Source organism: Monodelphis domestica, chromosome 2 (genome assembly GCF_027887165.1).
Source record: "Monodelphis domestica isolate mMonDom1 chromosome 2, mMonDom1.pri, whole genome shotgun sequence".
NCBI classification, from domain to species: domain Eukaryota; kingdom Metazoa; phylum Chordata; class Mammalia; order Didelphimorphia; family Didelphidae; genus Monodelphis; species Monodelphis domestica.
This window is the reverse complement of record NC_077228.1, coordinates 66,783,138-66,799,909: the sequence shown is the minus strand read 5'-3', so window position 1 is coordinate 66,799,909 and position 16,772 is coordinate 66,783,138. Positions and strand designations below refer to the sequence as shown.

General features: G+C 34.3%; 1 protein-coding gene across 9 annotated transcripts in view; it reads right to left on the bottom strand.

Annotated features, from left to right (window-relative positions):
* Positions 1–16,772, bottom strand: part of DNM3 (dynamin 3) — a 647,411-nt gene that overhangs the window by 503,518 nt on the left and 127,121 nt on the right. For all 9 annotated transcript variants that reach the window (XM_056815556.1, XM_056815550.1, XM_007480786.3 and 6 more), the window contains exon 2: positions 5,583–5,656. In XM_056815556.1, the coding sequence (XP_056671534.1) occupies positions 5,583–5,656 (74 nt within the window). The remainder of the gene's footprint in view (positions 1–5,582; positions 5,657–16,772) is intronic.

The following is a 16,772-nucleotide window of genomic DNA, read 5'->3' as shown; positions in this document are numbered from 1 at the left end:
ATCTTTTTTTTTTTCCTAACCCAGAGCCTTGGTTGCCTCACCAGCCTTGTAGCCACCCTAATGGGGCTTCCATCTAACATATGAAATTGCTTGAACTTTGAAACCCTGATGGTAGTTCTGAGGAACTTCAGTCAACATGCCACAGAGAGTTGCCTCAGTCTAAGAAGTCCTCTCAGCTGCCTGGCAACTTTTAGATGTTGTAATATCTAAGTATATTACCAAAAAGAAAAGAAAAAAGAGATCCAACGTAGAACTTTTCATCTGAGACACAACTGCTGACCCAACAGGGAACAGGATTTCTAAGTTCCAGTAATACTTCTGAAAGAGTTCTATTGAGTAGTAGATACCAATGTGATTCCCAATGTTGATCAGCAAAGTCTTTTTTCACCCATTGAATAAGGCTGAACCTCAGTTTAACTATCCCTTGAATAACTAATGCATTTATATAATCTGCCACGTGGCTAATATAAAATAAATTTTAGGTACAGCATATGGTCTTTTATTGAATTTCTCTTTATTTTTAAACCATATATGTGGATTTTGTGAAATAAATTATACAATTACATTCAAACTTCCACTTTTCTTCACATTTATCCTATGATAAACTTTCTGAAACATCTCAGAAGACCACAAGTAATTTCCTTCAAAACAAGCCTTAGAATCTTTCTTCATTTCTTGGACTAAGACCAACTTATTTTAGTTTAAGATTTTAACTAAGGTAGGTTTTAAAGTTACTCTTTTTTATTTAGAACATCAGAAAGGTATTAATTTGTTTAAACAAACTAAAATTAAATTTATCTCCAAGACTAAGAAAAGGCAACTCAAATGGGAAGTGCCTGTTCATTTTAATTGGCTGACCCTGAGCAAATCAACCATCTGCTTGTCTTATCTTTTGCTTCATGAACTTCTCTTTGAATAAAAAGCAGTATGGAAGGGATCTGCAAACAATAACAGTACATCTCAAAAAGTTAAAGTTTTTAATACCCTTCTTGGCTTGACAAGTAGTCTACAATAGCAAAAAGTTAGAGACTTAATTTTTTTAATTTCTAATTCTAAATTTCTAATAATTTCCTATTTATATATAAGAAATAATAATTTCTTGATTTTTCTAATAAATCATAGAGACTAAAAATATACACTGTTAAACTTGACCGAATTGATTATAGCCTAAGAGAGAGTTAGACTCCTTCTGTGGAGCCTAGGCTAGAGTTTGAATAAAAACCAATATTAATCTTTTTAAAAGTATCTACACTAAATGCTTCAAGTCTAGCGTATTTCTAGTCACTTTTTCAGTGTAAGTCAATTTGAAGGAAGAAGAAAAATGCTATTCACTTCTTAAACTACAATTACACATTTATGATAGTACATTTTTTCTAAGAAAAATTTACTGATGTTATTCTGTATATATGTATATTCTATTCTTAGCAACCTGTCACTAACATTAACTCCTTTAAATTATCATTGTCTGTTAAAATCAGGTTAATGTCTAGGTACTTTATGAACTAAATATGTGCATGCAGTTTTTAAAAAAAAATTACATTTAAGCTTATCTTCCCTATTGACACTTATATACCTTCTATATTTTCAAGAAAACTCCCTACATCTTATCTTGACTATATAATCCATCCCTTGTCCTTTTCTCTTGTCAAGTCACTCAATGTGTATGTATTCAGGCCAGATAATGCCAAATTTGTATACTTTGAAATTTCACATAGTAACTCATAAAAGGATGAAATCTTCACCTTTCTAACAGTGTGGTCTTATGCTAGCTCCTTTGCCATTCAAGGCCTATTCCTCATTTGGAAAATGGTCTTGGCCAATGCCTTTTCCTTTCTGGTGATGAATCTGGTGATGGGGAAGGACATAGGGTAGAAGAACGGAGGAACAGAATCTGCTGATATTCAACAAATGACCACAGTATGCAGAAGGGTCTGCTGGTTTCTGAGGGAAGAGTCTGTGCCCTCATGGCACTTACAGAGCAGTTAAAAGATATAATACTGTTGGAACTACTTCATAGAGATTTTTGGGAAGTTCAAGTGAAATAAGGTATGTGCTATGGGAATAGTGGTATTATTAACTAAGGTATAAAATCAGAAAGAAACAAGGGGAAGTTTTTATGAGATAATATTTCCAAGGAGGAATTCGATAGGTAGAGAGGGTTTTAATATATTTATAAGGCTTTAATATAAGGGAAACAGGCTTAACGAAGTATAGAAGCAAGAACGTAAGAGGCATGGGAGGAGGACCATAATTAGTTTTGTTTAGGATACAAAGAGGGAAGCAGTATATAATGCTGTGGTGACATTGAGTAGGATGGTGAAAGACTGAGTGAGTCTTGAATGTTCATGTCAGATGCAATAGGTAATATCAAAGGGTTTTGAGAAATTATGTACTTACTGTATGGACCAAATAAATAAGTTGCTGTCACTTGTTGAGAAATCCAGTTGTTTTTTTTTTTCCAAACCCTTACCTTCCATCTTGGAGTCAATACTGGGTATTGGCTCCAAGGCAGAAGAGTGGTAAGGGCTAGGCAATGGGGGTCAAGTGACTTGCCCAGGGTCGCACAGCTGGTAAGTGGCTGAGGCCAGATTTGAACCTAGGACCTCCCATCTCTAGGACTGGCTCTCAATCCACTGAGCTACCCAGCTGCCCCCAGAAATCCAGTTTTTTTAAAGGATTGTCTTTCTATTCATTTTTTATTCTGTAGTATAATTTTCTTCACATTTTCTGATCAGATTTTTTTATGGTTTACAGATTACATTAGTCTTTTTTTTAACTCCTAAGTTTTATCAACTCTATCATTTTTTGGTTTAAAAGTTTCTCTAAATTAACTTCTGAGATTTCTTCTTTTGTTCGTGTTTTAAAGTTGCTAATTTGTTTATATTCTAGTATTTTTTTGATTGTGTGCTCCATTTAAGAGCAGGCAGTACTCGGGAATGTAGGAGACATATAGAACCAGAGACTGAATAACCTAGCCTTAGGAGTGGTGAGTGATAAAAACAAGTCTAAGATTAGGACTAGGGATTCATGATTCAGGACACTCCCTGGGTCCTAAAATATATGATTACATCTGGTTAATATTGTCTTCATGAAGTGCATATTTGCAAGCATGAAGCACAATAGAAAAAAGAAAAAGATGTTTTTAAGGTATACAAATGCACTAACATAGAAATGAGGAAAAGGAAGGAGTAAAATTCAGTATCTAGGGATTTCTACCCTCATGAAAGACATAGAATTAAGATGGAAAAAATAAGGAGACAGTCAATGACCAGGAGAATACATTTCAGAATAAACTAAAAGGCAATAATAAAATGAAAGAGAGCAAACTAAAGGAAATCCTCTTGGAAAAGAGAACTGTAAGAAAATTTGATGTAAACTTAAAATGTTGGAAAAGGGAAAGAAAGATTCTGTGGTCTATAAATTTAATGGGAAATCATTGTACCATAAGAAGACAAGGAATATGAAATTGTTTCTCCCCGCAGAAACTCATGCAGAGAAACAGGAAAAACTATGCATAATTGGACTCCAGGCAACCTCTCTGGCCACCTGCAGGACCTCAGATTTCCTCGGCTGCACCCTTCCATTACTCACCAGGCTTCTCTACTGGCCTATTGGAAATCTTGAACTGGATATATCATAGACATCTTAAACTCAACATTAACCCATTAAGTTTCTTGAAAAATATCTTTCCTCTTCCTAAAATTTCCCTGTAATTGTCATGGGGACGACCATCTTTCTAGGCATCTTGTTTTATAACTGCATTGCTTCTATTTCTGTCTTCCTGGGCCATGGGAACAAGCTGGGAACTATCCAGTAAAAATATTCCCTTCTCCCTCTTCCTTTTTTTTAAACCTTAATCTTCTGTCTTAGTATCAATTCTAAGATAGAAATGTGGTAAAGGTAGGCAATGGGGATTAAGTGACTTGCCCAGGGTCACACAGGTAAAAAGTATCTGAAGCCAGATTTGAACCCAGGTATACCCCAACTCCAGGCCTGGCACTCTAGTCACTGTGCTACATAACTGTCTACTGCCTCTTCCTCTTCCAATTTTCCCTCCTCATTAATCCTTTTAACATTCTCTTCATCAGCTGGGTCAAGAAGGGAATAAAACTCCAGACTTGGAGTAAGTAATTCCTGTGTTCTAATCCTGCTTCAGACCCTTCCTAGCTATGAGACCCTTCACAAGTCATTTAACTTAACCATTCTCTGCTTCCATTTACTCATCTGTAAAATGGAAGATAATAATAGCATCTATCTTACAGGGTTGTGATGAGGATGAAAAAAGCTAACATGTACAAAGCACTTTGCAAACACTATACAAATGTTATTATTATCATCATTATCCAAGTCTCCTGCTCCCAAATTAACACAATAAAATGTATTATTCCCTATACCAGGAATGTCTTTCACCAAAATTTGAATTCCAATTCCTTGATTGAATGGATCCCATCATACCCCAATTAGCTATAGTCTTTGGCAAAATAGATATGAATATTAAAAGAAAACATATCACTATTTACTTCTTCCTGAACCAGATTCTTGCTATTGTAATATCTCTTGATTTGCTATAGAATTCAGGAGATGAAACAGCAAGCCACAGAGATGACTAGTCCATCCATGTAGGCAAAACATAGAATAAGCAAAGAGGAAAAATGAGCAATGTCTAGAAAGATAGAATGTAGTCGGGTTTTAAATGGCGTAAAATGCCTCAGGCATTTGAATTTTTTTCTCATATTCAGAAAGAAGCTAATGAAGACTTCTGAGAACGGACACGGCATAGTCTGTCCTGTGCTTTAAGATAACAGAAGCAATTATAGAGTCAGTTGTAAAAGTAGGAAGCGTATTTGCTTTTCTAGGAATTTATGTCAATAACGGGGTCCTCAGATTTTATGACTTAGAGAGAGAACTCTGTTTACTTTTATATCTCTTTTTAAGAATTATCGCCTGGGGTTATTAGTTATAAGATCAATAAATTGCTTGGAACTTTTACCAGAATTTATCAACTATTAGCTAACACACTTTGCATAGGTTTTGTTAATGAATAACTGTCAAAAGCCTATAAAAACAACTGTGAACATTGATATCGTTGATCACAGACTGGGAATTATGGGACCACTGACTCCATTTACCCATGAATAAAGTCAGCTTTTCAGCTCAGAATTATGGCCCAGAGATTTCTTTATTTCTTACAGTATGATGGCATAAAAATACTAGTCAACACAGTTAGACAATAAGACATATGTGGATTGAGCACATCTATGATCATATGAATAGACTATACATTTCCAAAGGATAATTTTCAAAGAATAGAATTTCTAATTATCAAATTTGTCATTATGAAAAAATGTATTCCAGGTACCTATTTTATTTTTCAAATACCATATTCCTAAACATATTCCTTAATTTAATATTTAACTACATCTATCTGAATATTTTGGAGGTCTTTCTCTGAGTCTTCCAACTGAATTGAAAAAGGAATAGCATTGGAGAGAATTTGAAAAAATGTTCAAGGCACTTTGAATTGAGAAACCCTGCATAATGTTCAAAGTAATGGATTAAAAATTAGAAAAGTATTTTTTTACCTGCTTTCGAAGTGACAAGCTGTAGAACAAGGGGTCGTCTTGTTACGATGCCTGACCCTCGAGGAAGAAAATCCCTGAAGGAAAAAAAAAACATGTTAGAGCATTAAAGCAATTATGATTACCTAAAACTTACATATCAATATTTATAGCAATAGAATTCTTATCCTTCTTTCTCCCATAATATATACAACTGAAAGCCAGACAGAGTGATGTAGTAGAGAGAGCTGGCATGAGTAAACAAGACCTGTGGCAAATTCTGCTTCTGATACCTACTGGCTTTTTACCTCCCTTTCCCTCTCAATGCCCCAAGAAAGTCTCAGACTCTAAATTGCAGAGCAGATACCCATATGCATTGGCAGAGGAAGCTGTTCCCAACAAGAACTCCATACGCCAATATAGTTACAGGTCTGGTCAAAAAGAGAAACCATAGATCCCATCTAAGAAAGACTTCTAGGTCTCCTCTGTACAAAGTGATCAGAACTCTGCATTGAAATTTACTTTCATAGTCACAACTAAATCTAAATAGTGGATATTTCTGTTTAACTAAAATCATGAGGGAATGGGATGTTCTGGTTCATTGATTGTAATAATCATAACCCACAGTACATAATAAAATGCATTACTAATAAGACAACAAAATTCATAGCACTGACTCGGTATTTTACAGTGCCTCAGGGTCATAAATCAGACCATAAGTTAACATTGTAAAGCAGCATAGATGTTGGTAGTAAAGGAAATTGACCTGAATCTGTGTGATCACATTCGTGAAAGTTGCTTTTTACAAAATAAAAAATAAACCTATGACATTGGCTTGCTTGCTTGTCATTTCATATCTTTCTTTGTTTTTTTAATAATAAAACCAGATTTCAAGGAGATAAGGAAATATAACTTGAGTTTTTCTGTTTTCTGCATCCTAGATAAATGGAAATTTACTATAAGCTAATATTTGTTGAACAGCATTATGTCATCCACATGACAGCTAGACTGTAAAAATATTATACAATTATGCCTGCAGTGCAGCATAAATCACTTCTGATTCTGCAATGAAAAATCAGAATACAAGGCAAACCTATTGCAGAATATTAAACACATTCAGAAGATTTATGTTCTTTTGTTTTTAGTAGGTAAATCAGGTAACTTCACTCAAAGGGGATTTTACCTAAAGTAATAGCCTGCTAATGTACTCAGTAACATGATGAGTAATATGGTGATGGGTTTCAAAATATTTGCAAAAATGTTCAACAGGACCTGCTTCTTCAACAGTAGGATACAGCCGTGGTACAGATGAAAGAACTCAGGATCTGGAGTCAAAGGATCTGTTTGTATTACCTAGGGTAAGTTACCTAACCTCTCAAGAACCTCAGTCTTTTCTGTGAAATGGGGGGTTAGAAGGGGTGAGAGATTATGAAATGGAGATTGAACTAGGTTTAATTCATTAACAAGTGCTTATTAAGCACAAACTACTAGCCAGGAGGTATGATAGATAGATAGATAGATAGATAGATAGATAGATAGATAGATAGATAGATAGATAGATAGATAGATAGATAGATAGATAGATAGATAGAAAGAAAAACAAAAATGAAACACTCCCCGCCCTTAGGAATCTTACATTCTACTTGATAGGTAAATCCTTAGGAATGGCCTCACCTGGGGAGGAGGGTCAAGACTGAAGCACCTTCAAAGAAGACAGAGAAATATGAGTCACACAGGTAGGAATAGGACAAGAAGAGAGCCATGTTATGAAAGTCCAGAGAGAAGAGTATCCAGAATGTGAAGGATGATGAATACTATCAAATGGTACAAAGTCTAACTGACAAAAGACCAATATATTCAAGAATAAAGTTATCATGGGGACTTTAGAGAGTAATTTCAGTAAAGTGTTGGAGATAGAAGTCACCTGGCACAGGGCTGAGAACTGAATGAAAAAAAAAAGAAATGGCAACAACTGGCACACATAGCTTTTTCTAAGAGTATTGATGGGAAAGTGAAGAAATTATAGGATGACAGCTTAAGAAAATATTACTTTTCATTTGACCATATGGAGGTCAGCAAAGGTTTTTTGTTGATTTTCTTTTTTTTTTAAGCCAGAAACTTAGACATGTTTGGGTATAGTGGGGGCTACACTAATGTACAAAGGAAGATTTAAAATTAAGGAAAAAGAGAAAATGAATGAAGGTATGAGCCCCTGGAAGAGATGAAGAAGAAGGAATTAAGAGCATAAGAAGAACTGTTGAATTTGACAAGGAAAAAGGCCACCTCTTCCTCAGACACTGGAGCAGAGATGAGAATAAAAGAATACTGAGGGAATTTGAGGCAGGACTCTACAGACTCTAAGATCTCTAGCTCTAAATCTACAATTTTAAGACTGAGAGGGTGAAGAGTACATGAAAGGGACTAAGACTAGAAAAAATCTGAAAAAATATCAAATTTTATTGACACTGCTATTTTTGCTCTACCTTGGCCTTTAAAACCAAGTAGGGAACAGCATTCATGAAAGCCTTGAATCAGATCAGTACCTATTCAAGATTTTAAAATGATTGGTCTAGATTCTGAAGGGGTCTTAATCGCCTTGAAAATCCTCTTATTGCATCTAGTCTCTCCCTTTTAATGGTGCCACACAATCATAACAAATTAACTTCCTAAAGTTTAATCCTTTTCTCCAAAACCATTGGTGGTTTTCCATTGCCTACCAAATTACCTATGAATGTTTTTACTTTCTAGATGTTTTAAGCTCAGGTCTAAATCTATGCTCTTAGGAGTTGTTGTTTTTTTTTCCTCCCCCTGCAGTTACACATAAGAATGCTTATTGTTCCTAAAATACAACTATACTACCCTACCGTCTGACTTCACAGTTACATCCACATAAAATATCCTCCCTCTTCTAATAAATTTGAATCATTCTTCAAGATGCAGAAAAGATGGACCTTGGAAAGAATTCATGACAAACAGTAGAGAAAAAATGGCAGAGCTGGAGTTGATGTGTGTGTGTGACAAGTGAAGGAAAAAAGAATGGAAAGTAAGCCTACAGAGGGAAAAAAAATGAGCTGGATTTTTAGATCTTCAGTTGCCAATGAGACACCCACAGAAGAATTATCTAGAACTTAATCTTTTTTAAATACGCCATTATGTAAATCATTAAAGTATTTCCTTCTTTAAAAGTTTTTAGGTACCTATAACATCTATTCTGCTTAGATCCATTTTTGCTTGCTGCCTATGGTTGTGTATTTGAGTGTATGAGAGCAGTCCATTTTCAACATGATTCAAACAAGTCAGATATCAACCATTTTAACCTGAAGAGAGTTGTCGATGCAAAAGAATCATAGCGACTCCTCATTTCATTTCTGCACTTTAATGGAGCTAAGAATGTTTTGAATTATAGGTGATAGAGTTAAGATTTCTCACGAGTCTTCATACAGACACACAGACACACACACATGCGCATACACACACATGCACTCCATAGAGTCATAGCAATATTCTCTTAATGTTTAAAGATCTCCCCAAATCTTATACTCAATGTCCCTTAGATGTAAATGGGACCCAGAGGGGTACTTGTGAATTGAAGACATGGTCATAATAACTTCCCTACCAACATTTCCCTTTTAATATTTTACTGCTTTTTTAATATTCTTAGAGAATGTACTTGACTCATGCATTCAGCACCAGAGCATTAAAATTAAATCTTTATTTTAAAATGTAATGATATCTTTCCCCACATTTACAGAACTATTCTCTCTTAATGAGTAGGACTTTATCCTGTTTGATAGAGGTAAAAAATGCTGACCTCTTGTTTGATCAGATCTTAACTGGAAATTACCAAATGTACCCAAAGGATGGCCAAGGTTGCATAAGTAATGAGGCCTTATTACTTGATTCACTGAACAGCCCCCACTACCTAAGGACTTAGGTTAAGCACAGTTGGGTTTTTCCTGCCCTCCCCTTTTAAAATAAAACATCTTTAATTGCAAATCTTCATATTAAAAGTACAACGTTTTATTTATTTCAAGGAAAGCAATGACATTAAATGACAGATACCTGGAAGAGCTAAGTAAACACTGTTCAACAAATTAATATTGCATTGATATTTGCATCCATCTATATAAGATTACCACCCTCATTTGGATAAGAACCCAAATGGGAAAAATCTGCAAATTGATTCCAGCCTGAAAAAGGGTAAAAAGTGGTATCTAATTTTGAGTCACACCCACTTCAAAACACCCCAGGAAAGTGAGTTGCAAGAGCTGACATTTCTATTACATTTAAGGAATCCCAGAGACAAAAGCCCTCAGAAGCTGTCTAGACCCAAACATAATGGAAACAGAATACTGCAACATCCATAAAAAGTTGTGATCTAGCTCTTGCCCAAAGACTTGGAGTGAGAGGGCAGACACAGCCTCAAGAGGAAACTCCTTCAATTCAGAGAGAGCTCTGTTAAGCCTGAAGCTGCCTCTTTTTCCCTTCTGCCCTCTGCATCTACTTTGGATTTCTGGGGCTACATAAAATAAATGGAATCCTTCTTCCAGACTTTCAAATACCTGAAAATAGTTATCACATATCCCCTACTCTTGTTCTGGTGTGACATCCTCAGGGACATCATTTTTGTCTTCATGTCCCCAGGATCTAGCACAAAGCACAGAGTGAGCGTGCTCAGATCTCTGGCCCCTCATCATCCTGGCTATCTGCATCTGGACCCTCTCCAGCTTCCCCACATTTTTCCTGAAAGGAGTTACCCAGAACTGAACATCATGCTAAACTGAGGAGATAGGATAATATCCCTATTTTACAGATAAAGAGAGAGCTTCAGAGAGTTGACTATCATAGAGGACTGGCCAAAGAGAACCCATCTGGGGAGAATATCAATGTATGGTGATCCAACTTCCAGGCATGCACAATGAAGGGTCCTTCTCACCATTTCAAAAGATGCATAACTATTCCATAACTATTTCTTGTTTATTTATGGTGTGGCTAAAAAAAAAAAGCCTGTTGATTGGCTACTAAGTGTACAGTGTGAGCATAGGAAAGGCATTAAAATAACCAAAACAAATTCTCAGTTTCCTGGTAATCAATGAGACAAGTATTGTCTTTGAGTCTAGAGAAAGGTTTGGCTAGTACCAAGGCCAGAGGCTCACTCCCCATCTGGGCCCATACAAGGCTACAAAAACATAGCACTTCTGGTTTTTTATTCTTTTGTTTGTTATTTTTGACCCTTAGGTACAGTACTGAAGACAGCTATAGCCTTGTGAAAAGTCAGAAAAGCAAATACCTGAAAATAGTCCAGAATTCCATGAAACTTGGAGTCTGGTCAACCAGAGTTGACTAGAAGCTAAATTAAGTAAGGGAGGAAGAATGCATGTCTTGCATCAAGGGAGCCACTCTTCTACCCATTATTCTACATCTGAAAGTAAAGTAGTTGGGATGAATGCTTTTTAGCAACTACTTTAAGTTTCAATCAAAAGATTTAGAGAAAGGATAGGCAGTTCTCATGTAGTCAGATTTAACAGAAAAGTTTATCCCAGGAGGAATGGGAAATTCTATAGAACAAAATTCTAAAGGCACAAAGAGAAAATTCCCATGAGCAGGAAAAATAAATTATCTAAAGAGACTCATGTGTATGAACAGAAAGAAAATCAGGGTCAGAATACAGAAAATATATCTTTAAGTCTTAACTCTAAAATAGAATGGCTGTAAGATCTTAGGGAGATCACTTAACCTCTCACAATGCTCCAAATTAATTCTTGAACAAAGTACATTGTAGAAAAAGTGCTACTGTGCACTGGTAGAAATTTCAGATCTAGTTAAAAAGTAATCCTGATCTATCAGTCTACTAAGACTGCCAAAGAAAAAGGAAATAAGATTAGTCTGGAAGGACCAGCTTTTGGAGAAATGCTACTTCTGTGAAGAAGAGAAAATGATGTTCAAAACTATCTCTTGAAAATATAAGCTCTAAGTTTCCAGGAACCAAGATCACTCTCACAGTTGTATAGTTGCATTATAATTCTTTTCTTTTCTTTTCTTTTCTTTTCTTTTTAACTCAATATTGCCATTAATTTTCTCAAAACTACTTCTTTTGTTCTCCATCACCTTTCAGGAGGTACTTATAATGGAACAGAAAAAAATGCTAGTTGTGAAATCAGTAGAAATCTAGGTTCAAACTCCACATCAGAACAACTTACTAACTATATGTCCAAAGGCAACCTGTCCAAGCTTTAGTTTCCTTATTTGTAAACAGGGATAACACCTACAGTACCTATCTCACAGTATGATTGTGAGAACCAAAAATATATATAAAGTGTTCTGCAATCCTTTAAATATTGTAGAAATACTTGTTATCATTATTGTCTCCCAAATAACTTCTAATGACCAAGCAATTGCCACTGCTAATTTTTCCAGTGCTCCAGACTGTAGATTATCTGGATCAATCAACTTAAACTGATCAAAGCTGTTTCTTGCCATCTTCCTCACATAATTCAGGTTTAATTTCTCTGTTAATCAGTTTTGTTTTCTCTTTCGTGATGTGAAGTTCATTTCTTTGGCAATGAAATTAAAAGTGAAATATGATTTTTTAAAAACTATGACTTTTCTCCATTTTTCTTTGCCAACTATTGCCATGGGATATAGCCAAGCAGTGAACTATTCCTTTTTTTTTAATCTTCCTCTTTTACTCGATATGACTTTAAAAAATTAAATAAATAAAAATATTTTGGCATCCTCGTATTCCTTGCCAACTTTTATTCTTTCTGATTTTTAGTGTTCCTGATACCATCCTACAAAACTATGCCAGACTTTTTTATTTATAATCTACTGCCTACCCTAATTTCCAGTGTTTTTACATGTTGTTTTTTTTTTTACATTTAAATGAGTTACAAAGAAATCTATGCATAGACATGGGGTCTCTTTAGATAACTTTACTTTTCCTGCTCAAAGGAATTTTCTCCTTGTGACTTCAGAATTTTGTTCTATAGAATTTCCCATTCCTGGAATGGAATGAACTACTCTGTAAAATTTGAACGAGTGGGAAATGTCTATACTTTCTCTAAACTTTTTTATTTTGTTTAATTGTAATAATAGTATTTATTTGGAACCTTAATATTTGTAAAATAGTTTAAAATGTAATCTCAGTTTATCCTCACAACAACACTGGGAGGTCAGGGTTATTTTTATCTCTGTTTTCCAGATGAGAAAATTGAGGCAGTTACAAGTTAAATGACTCACTCCTAATTGTATTCTAGAAGCAGAAAACTCTCTATTGGAGCAACTCAGTGGAACTAAGACCTCTCAGTTCCAATCATATGCTACATTTCAAAAATATTTATATTTCAATGGCTCTGTAATCTCATCAAGTGAATATCCCTCCATCAATGCAGACTCATATACTCAGTTTGGTTCTATGTGACTTTCTCTCCTAAATTCCCCAGAGTGGATCTGCCTAATATACCATAGGCCTTCTTACAGGTTTCTTGAGATTCTCTGATAACCAATGTCACAGTATGGCTTCTCATTTGCTAGTTCTTGCTCTTATAATATAATTATCACCTCATTTTTCTGAAAATATATATGTAAACAGTTTATATTGGACATGGAAGATTCTTTGAGAGAAGGCAATGAGTGTGTCAGTGTGACTTATACACAAAAAGTGTCATAAAATGTAATTCAGAAAAAATATTATCATTTTTTCCTGAATAATAATATTTTCACTATCTTATGGAAACACAGATTTATGTTCGGTCTATAATAATTTTCAGAGGATCTATTTGTTGAATAAATTCAGAGTGCCACATGCACCCCAAGCCAAGAAAAAGAGACTATTTCCTAAAGATAGTCACAATGTCAAGTGCATTCAGCTCAAGCCAGCTACTTGTCCTTCTCTTACTCTGCACTGTTTTTGCTATTGCACCTAAGGCTAGAAAGTTTTCACAATGTGATCTGATCTGACTTAACTACAGATTATTTTCCATTTGTAACACCTAAGAAATGTATGTTGATGGGCTAACTCAATATGATCCTTTCCCAAGCTCCTTTAACATTCTGAGTAATGGGAGTTTTTTTTCTTTTTTCCTATGTGAATGGTTAGGATAATTAAATCTTTAGCTTAACAATGGAACTTCGAAGCAATAAAGCTGCCAATGTGCCCTGAACCCCCTAAGTCCACGATGGTGAAGCTCTCTCTGTGGGCACATAAGCCATCACCTGCCAGAGTTCCTTCTAGACAGGCAGAGGGGCTCCCTTCCTCCCTTCACCTGTGCTGAGGGCATTTTTTCACTTCACCCGCCCCACTGCCCAGCAGCCCAATGGAAGTGTTTCCTCCCCTGTCTAGGGCACGACACGAGGTCTCTAAAAGATTAACCATCACTGCCCTAGCTGGAGTGAGTAAGGCTATCTGGAAATCTCTGTGTGACGTTTAGCTCTCAAGAAAAATCTTAAGAAGGGTGGGGAAGTCCTTTTAATTAATTAAGTTGGTTACAATTTTGTATAACATATGGTTTATTTGGTTGGTTGAGTGTGTGTATATCTGTTTTTGAGGTAAGCTAAGAAACTGAAATGGGGAAGTTAGATTTCAAGCAGCCAGGGCAGTAGGGTGAGAGAGAGAGTTTTAAAATGGGCAGAGGTTTTTCTCTTCCTCCTGCCAGGGCTATCTTCTTAACTGGCAACATAGATAGATATCAAGTCCAATTGTTTTTGAAGTCCTAGTGTTGAATTATAACATTTCATATAAAATCTATAGTAACTTCAGCTGAGAATTTATTCAAATTTTGTTATTTATTTTTGAGCTAGAATAAAAAGTTTAAGCTAATCATATTTAATACTTAGCTAATCTGGTTTTACCATCATTGTAAAATTATAAATTAGTTTATTTTGTTGTACTTTTAGTCTGATTTTTTAAGCATTTTTTTGTTTTCTTATAAAATGTAGGAAAATATTTGCTTTGTATTGGTTCTGTAATAGGCAAATTATTTTTTCTTTTTCTCTTGTGTATTTCCAGATAGTGGTCATTATCTGGAGTTTAAGTGGACTCTTTTTAAAAAATTAATTAGAAAATTAATGGGTTAGTAAAAATATTTTCTAAATTATGATGTAAGAATTTAGGGCAAGTGATTCCAACATAAATATAGGTAAAAGTTATGCTAACCGTTATAAAAGCTAGATTTTATTTAGTTAACAGCAACTTTAGATTGACATGATCCTAGTGATGAATTTAGGAAAGTCAAACTTTTGTTATTTCTAATTAAAAACAAAGTATTGTGTCAAATTGCCTTAGTTGGCAACCTTGTTAACCTAACATGAATATGATAATTCATGGTATTGGGAGATATTATAATGGATTGGGTTGAATCTAACTTTGAGTTTTAGCAATTGAGCCAAACTGCCTAGACATCTGCAATCTGTTACAGGTGAAATGGGAATAGAAATAAATGTAATCTGGATTTCTAGAATTGTGGGAGGGTAATGTGGAGGTGCTTTCTTTAAGTCCCTGAAAACACTTCCCCTAGGGAAATTTATAATTCAAAAGCCCACCTGAATTAAAATATGCTTCTTGATTTGCATTGTAATCTCTTTTCTGAGTAGGTATGGGAGGTGGGGAACAAAGAGATATACATTTCTGTTCAGTGAGGGTATTATCCACAGCCCAAGAGAATGGAGTACCAAGCATCTTTCCTCAAGTGTGCTCAGATGACCTTTCCTTCCCCCCCTCCAGTCAAGATACTTTAGGTGCATTACCTCCTGTCAGTCAGTCAGGGTGCGGAAAGGAATTACTATAAACCTGAGAGATGTTGCAGGTTGATTTAAAAAGACAAAAGAATTAATTGCCTTTTATGTAATGAACAAAAAATTGATCCAGTGTTTTGAAAGGAGAAGGTACTGAAATTTTTAAATTGAGTATTGAAACAGAGCTCTCTTATTGAGTTATAGTTTTATTGAATTGAGACTCAATGTAAATAATGATGATAATAATGATAAATGTCCCACTTCTTGTCATTATTTCTTTAATAAAATATAATTATTGTTTTTAATACAATATAATTACTTGATACTGAATAATTCTACACATGGTTTAAAATGTAATAAAGCAATTATGTATAACATTTGAAAAGTTGGTGATAATTTTTGTTTCATATTTTAATATTCTTAAATACTGTTTATAATAACACACAATGTGGTAAATTATTATAAAGATATAATGTTTAAAACTTCTTTCTCTCTAATTTGGGCATTGTTAAATTATGAACTAAATCACTGAAAGGAATTTTGTGTAGATAGATAGATAGATAAATTTAGTTTTAAGCATCAATAAATACACCTTGGATAAACCTCATTGGCTACCATATTTCCACAGCACAAAGCTAGATAGATAATTTTTAAAGCTGTGATGTTATATTCTAATGCATTGTTCTGAATTTAATTCTAATTATGGGTCTAAATACTAATTTTGAAGCATTAAGTTTTATTCTGAAGTTACTTGGTTATTTGTGGAAATAAGTTAATTGTTTTAATTATTGTATCAATTGGACATTTTTTAAAGGAGAAAATTGATGTAATTTGTTTAAATCTCCTTGTTTGCTTAAAATAGATGGCATTGTTTGAAATTCTTATCCCTCTTCTTTCTTCTATAACTCCTCCTTGACTAGAGGGAAAATAAGGGTCAGAGGAGAGGTAATTAAAAACTCATTTATTTTATAGAACCATTTAATTTTGAATTAATTTTGAAGTCATTTTCTCTATAGTAGGTTCTGCAGCTTTATCAGATATGCTTGGTAAAATGTTAAAAGGAAATTTAAAAATGTTTTCTCATTAAATTATTATTACCTGACTAAGCATAAGTGTCATGTTTTAAATATGGGATACTTAGTATGTTAAAAATATTTTCTTATTTTCTAATATTTGAGAATGGTTGTTAGGTAAAGTTGTAAAAAGGTGTGGTAAATTCCTCTCAGATCTTTGTTTGTTAGGCCTCCTTATCAAATCTTATAAGGCCTTTTACCTGTGTTTTGAGACTTTGTATTATTTTACTTAACTGAATTTTATAAGTGAATTTTATTTTAAATAATTTATAAAATTATGTAATTGAATACATTGAAACTACATTTTTGACCCTACTTTTAACTCTGAAATTCTAGATTATAATTTTTCTTATGACAGAAACTAGCAATAATGTTGAATAAATAACTTTGACAAAGGTTATTTGGTGGG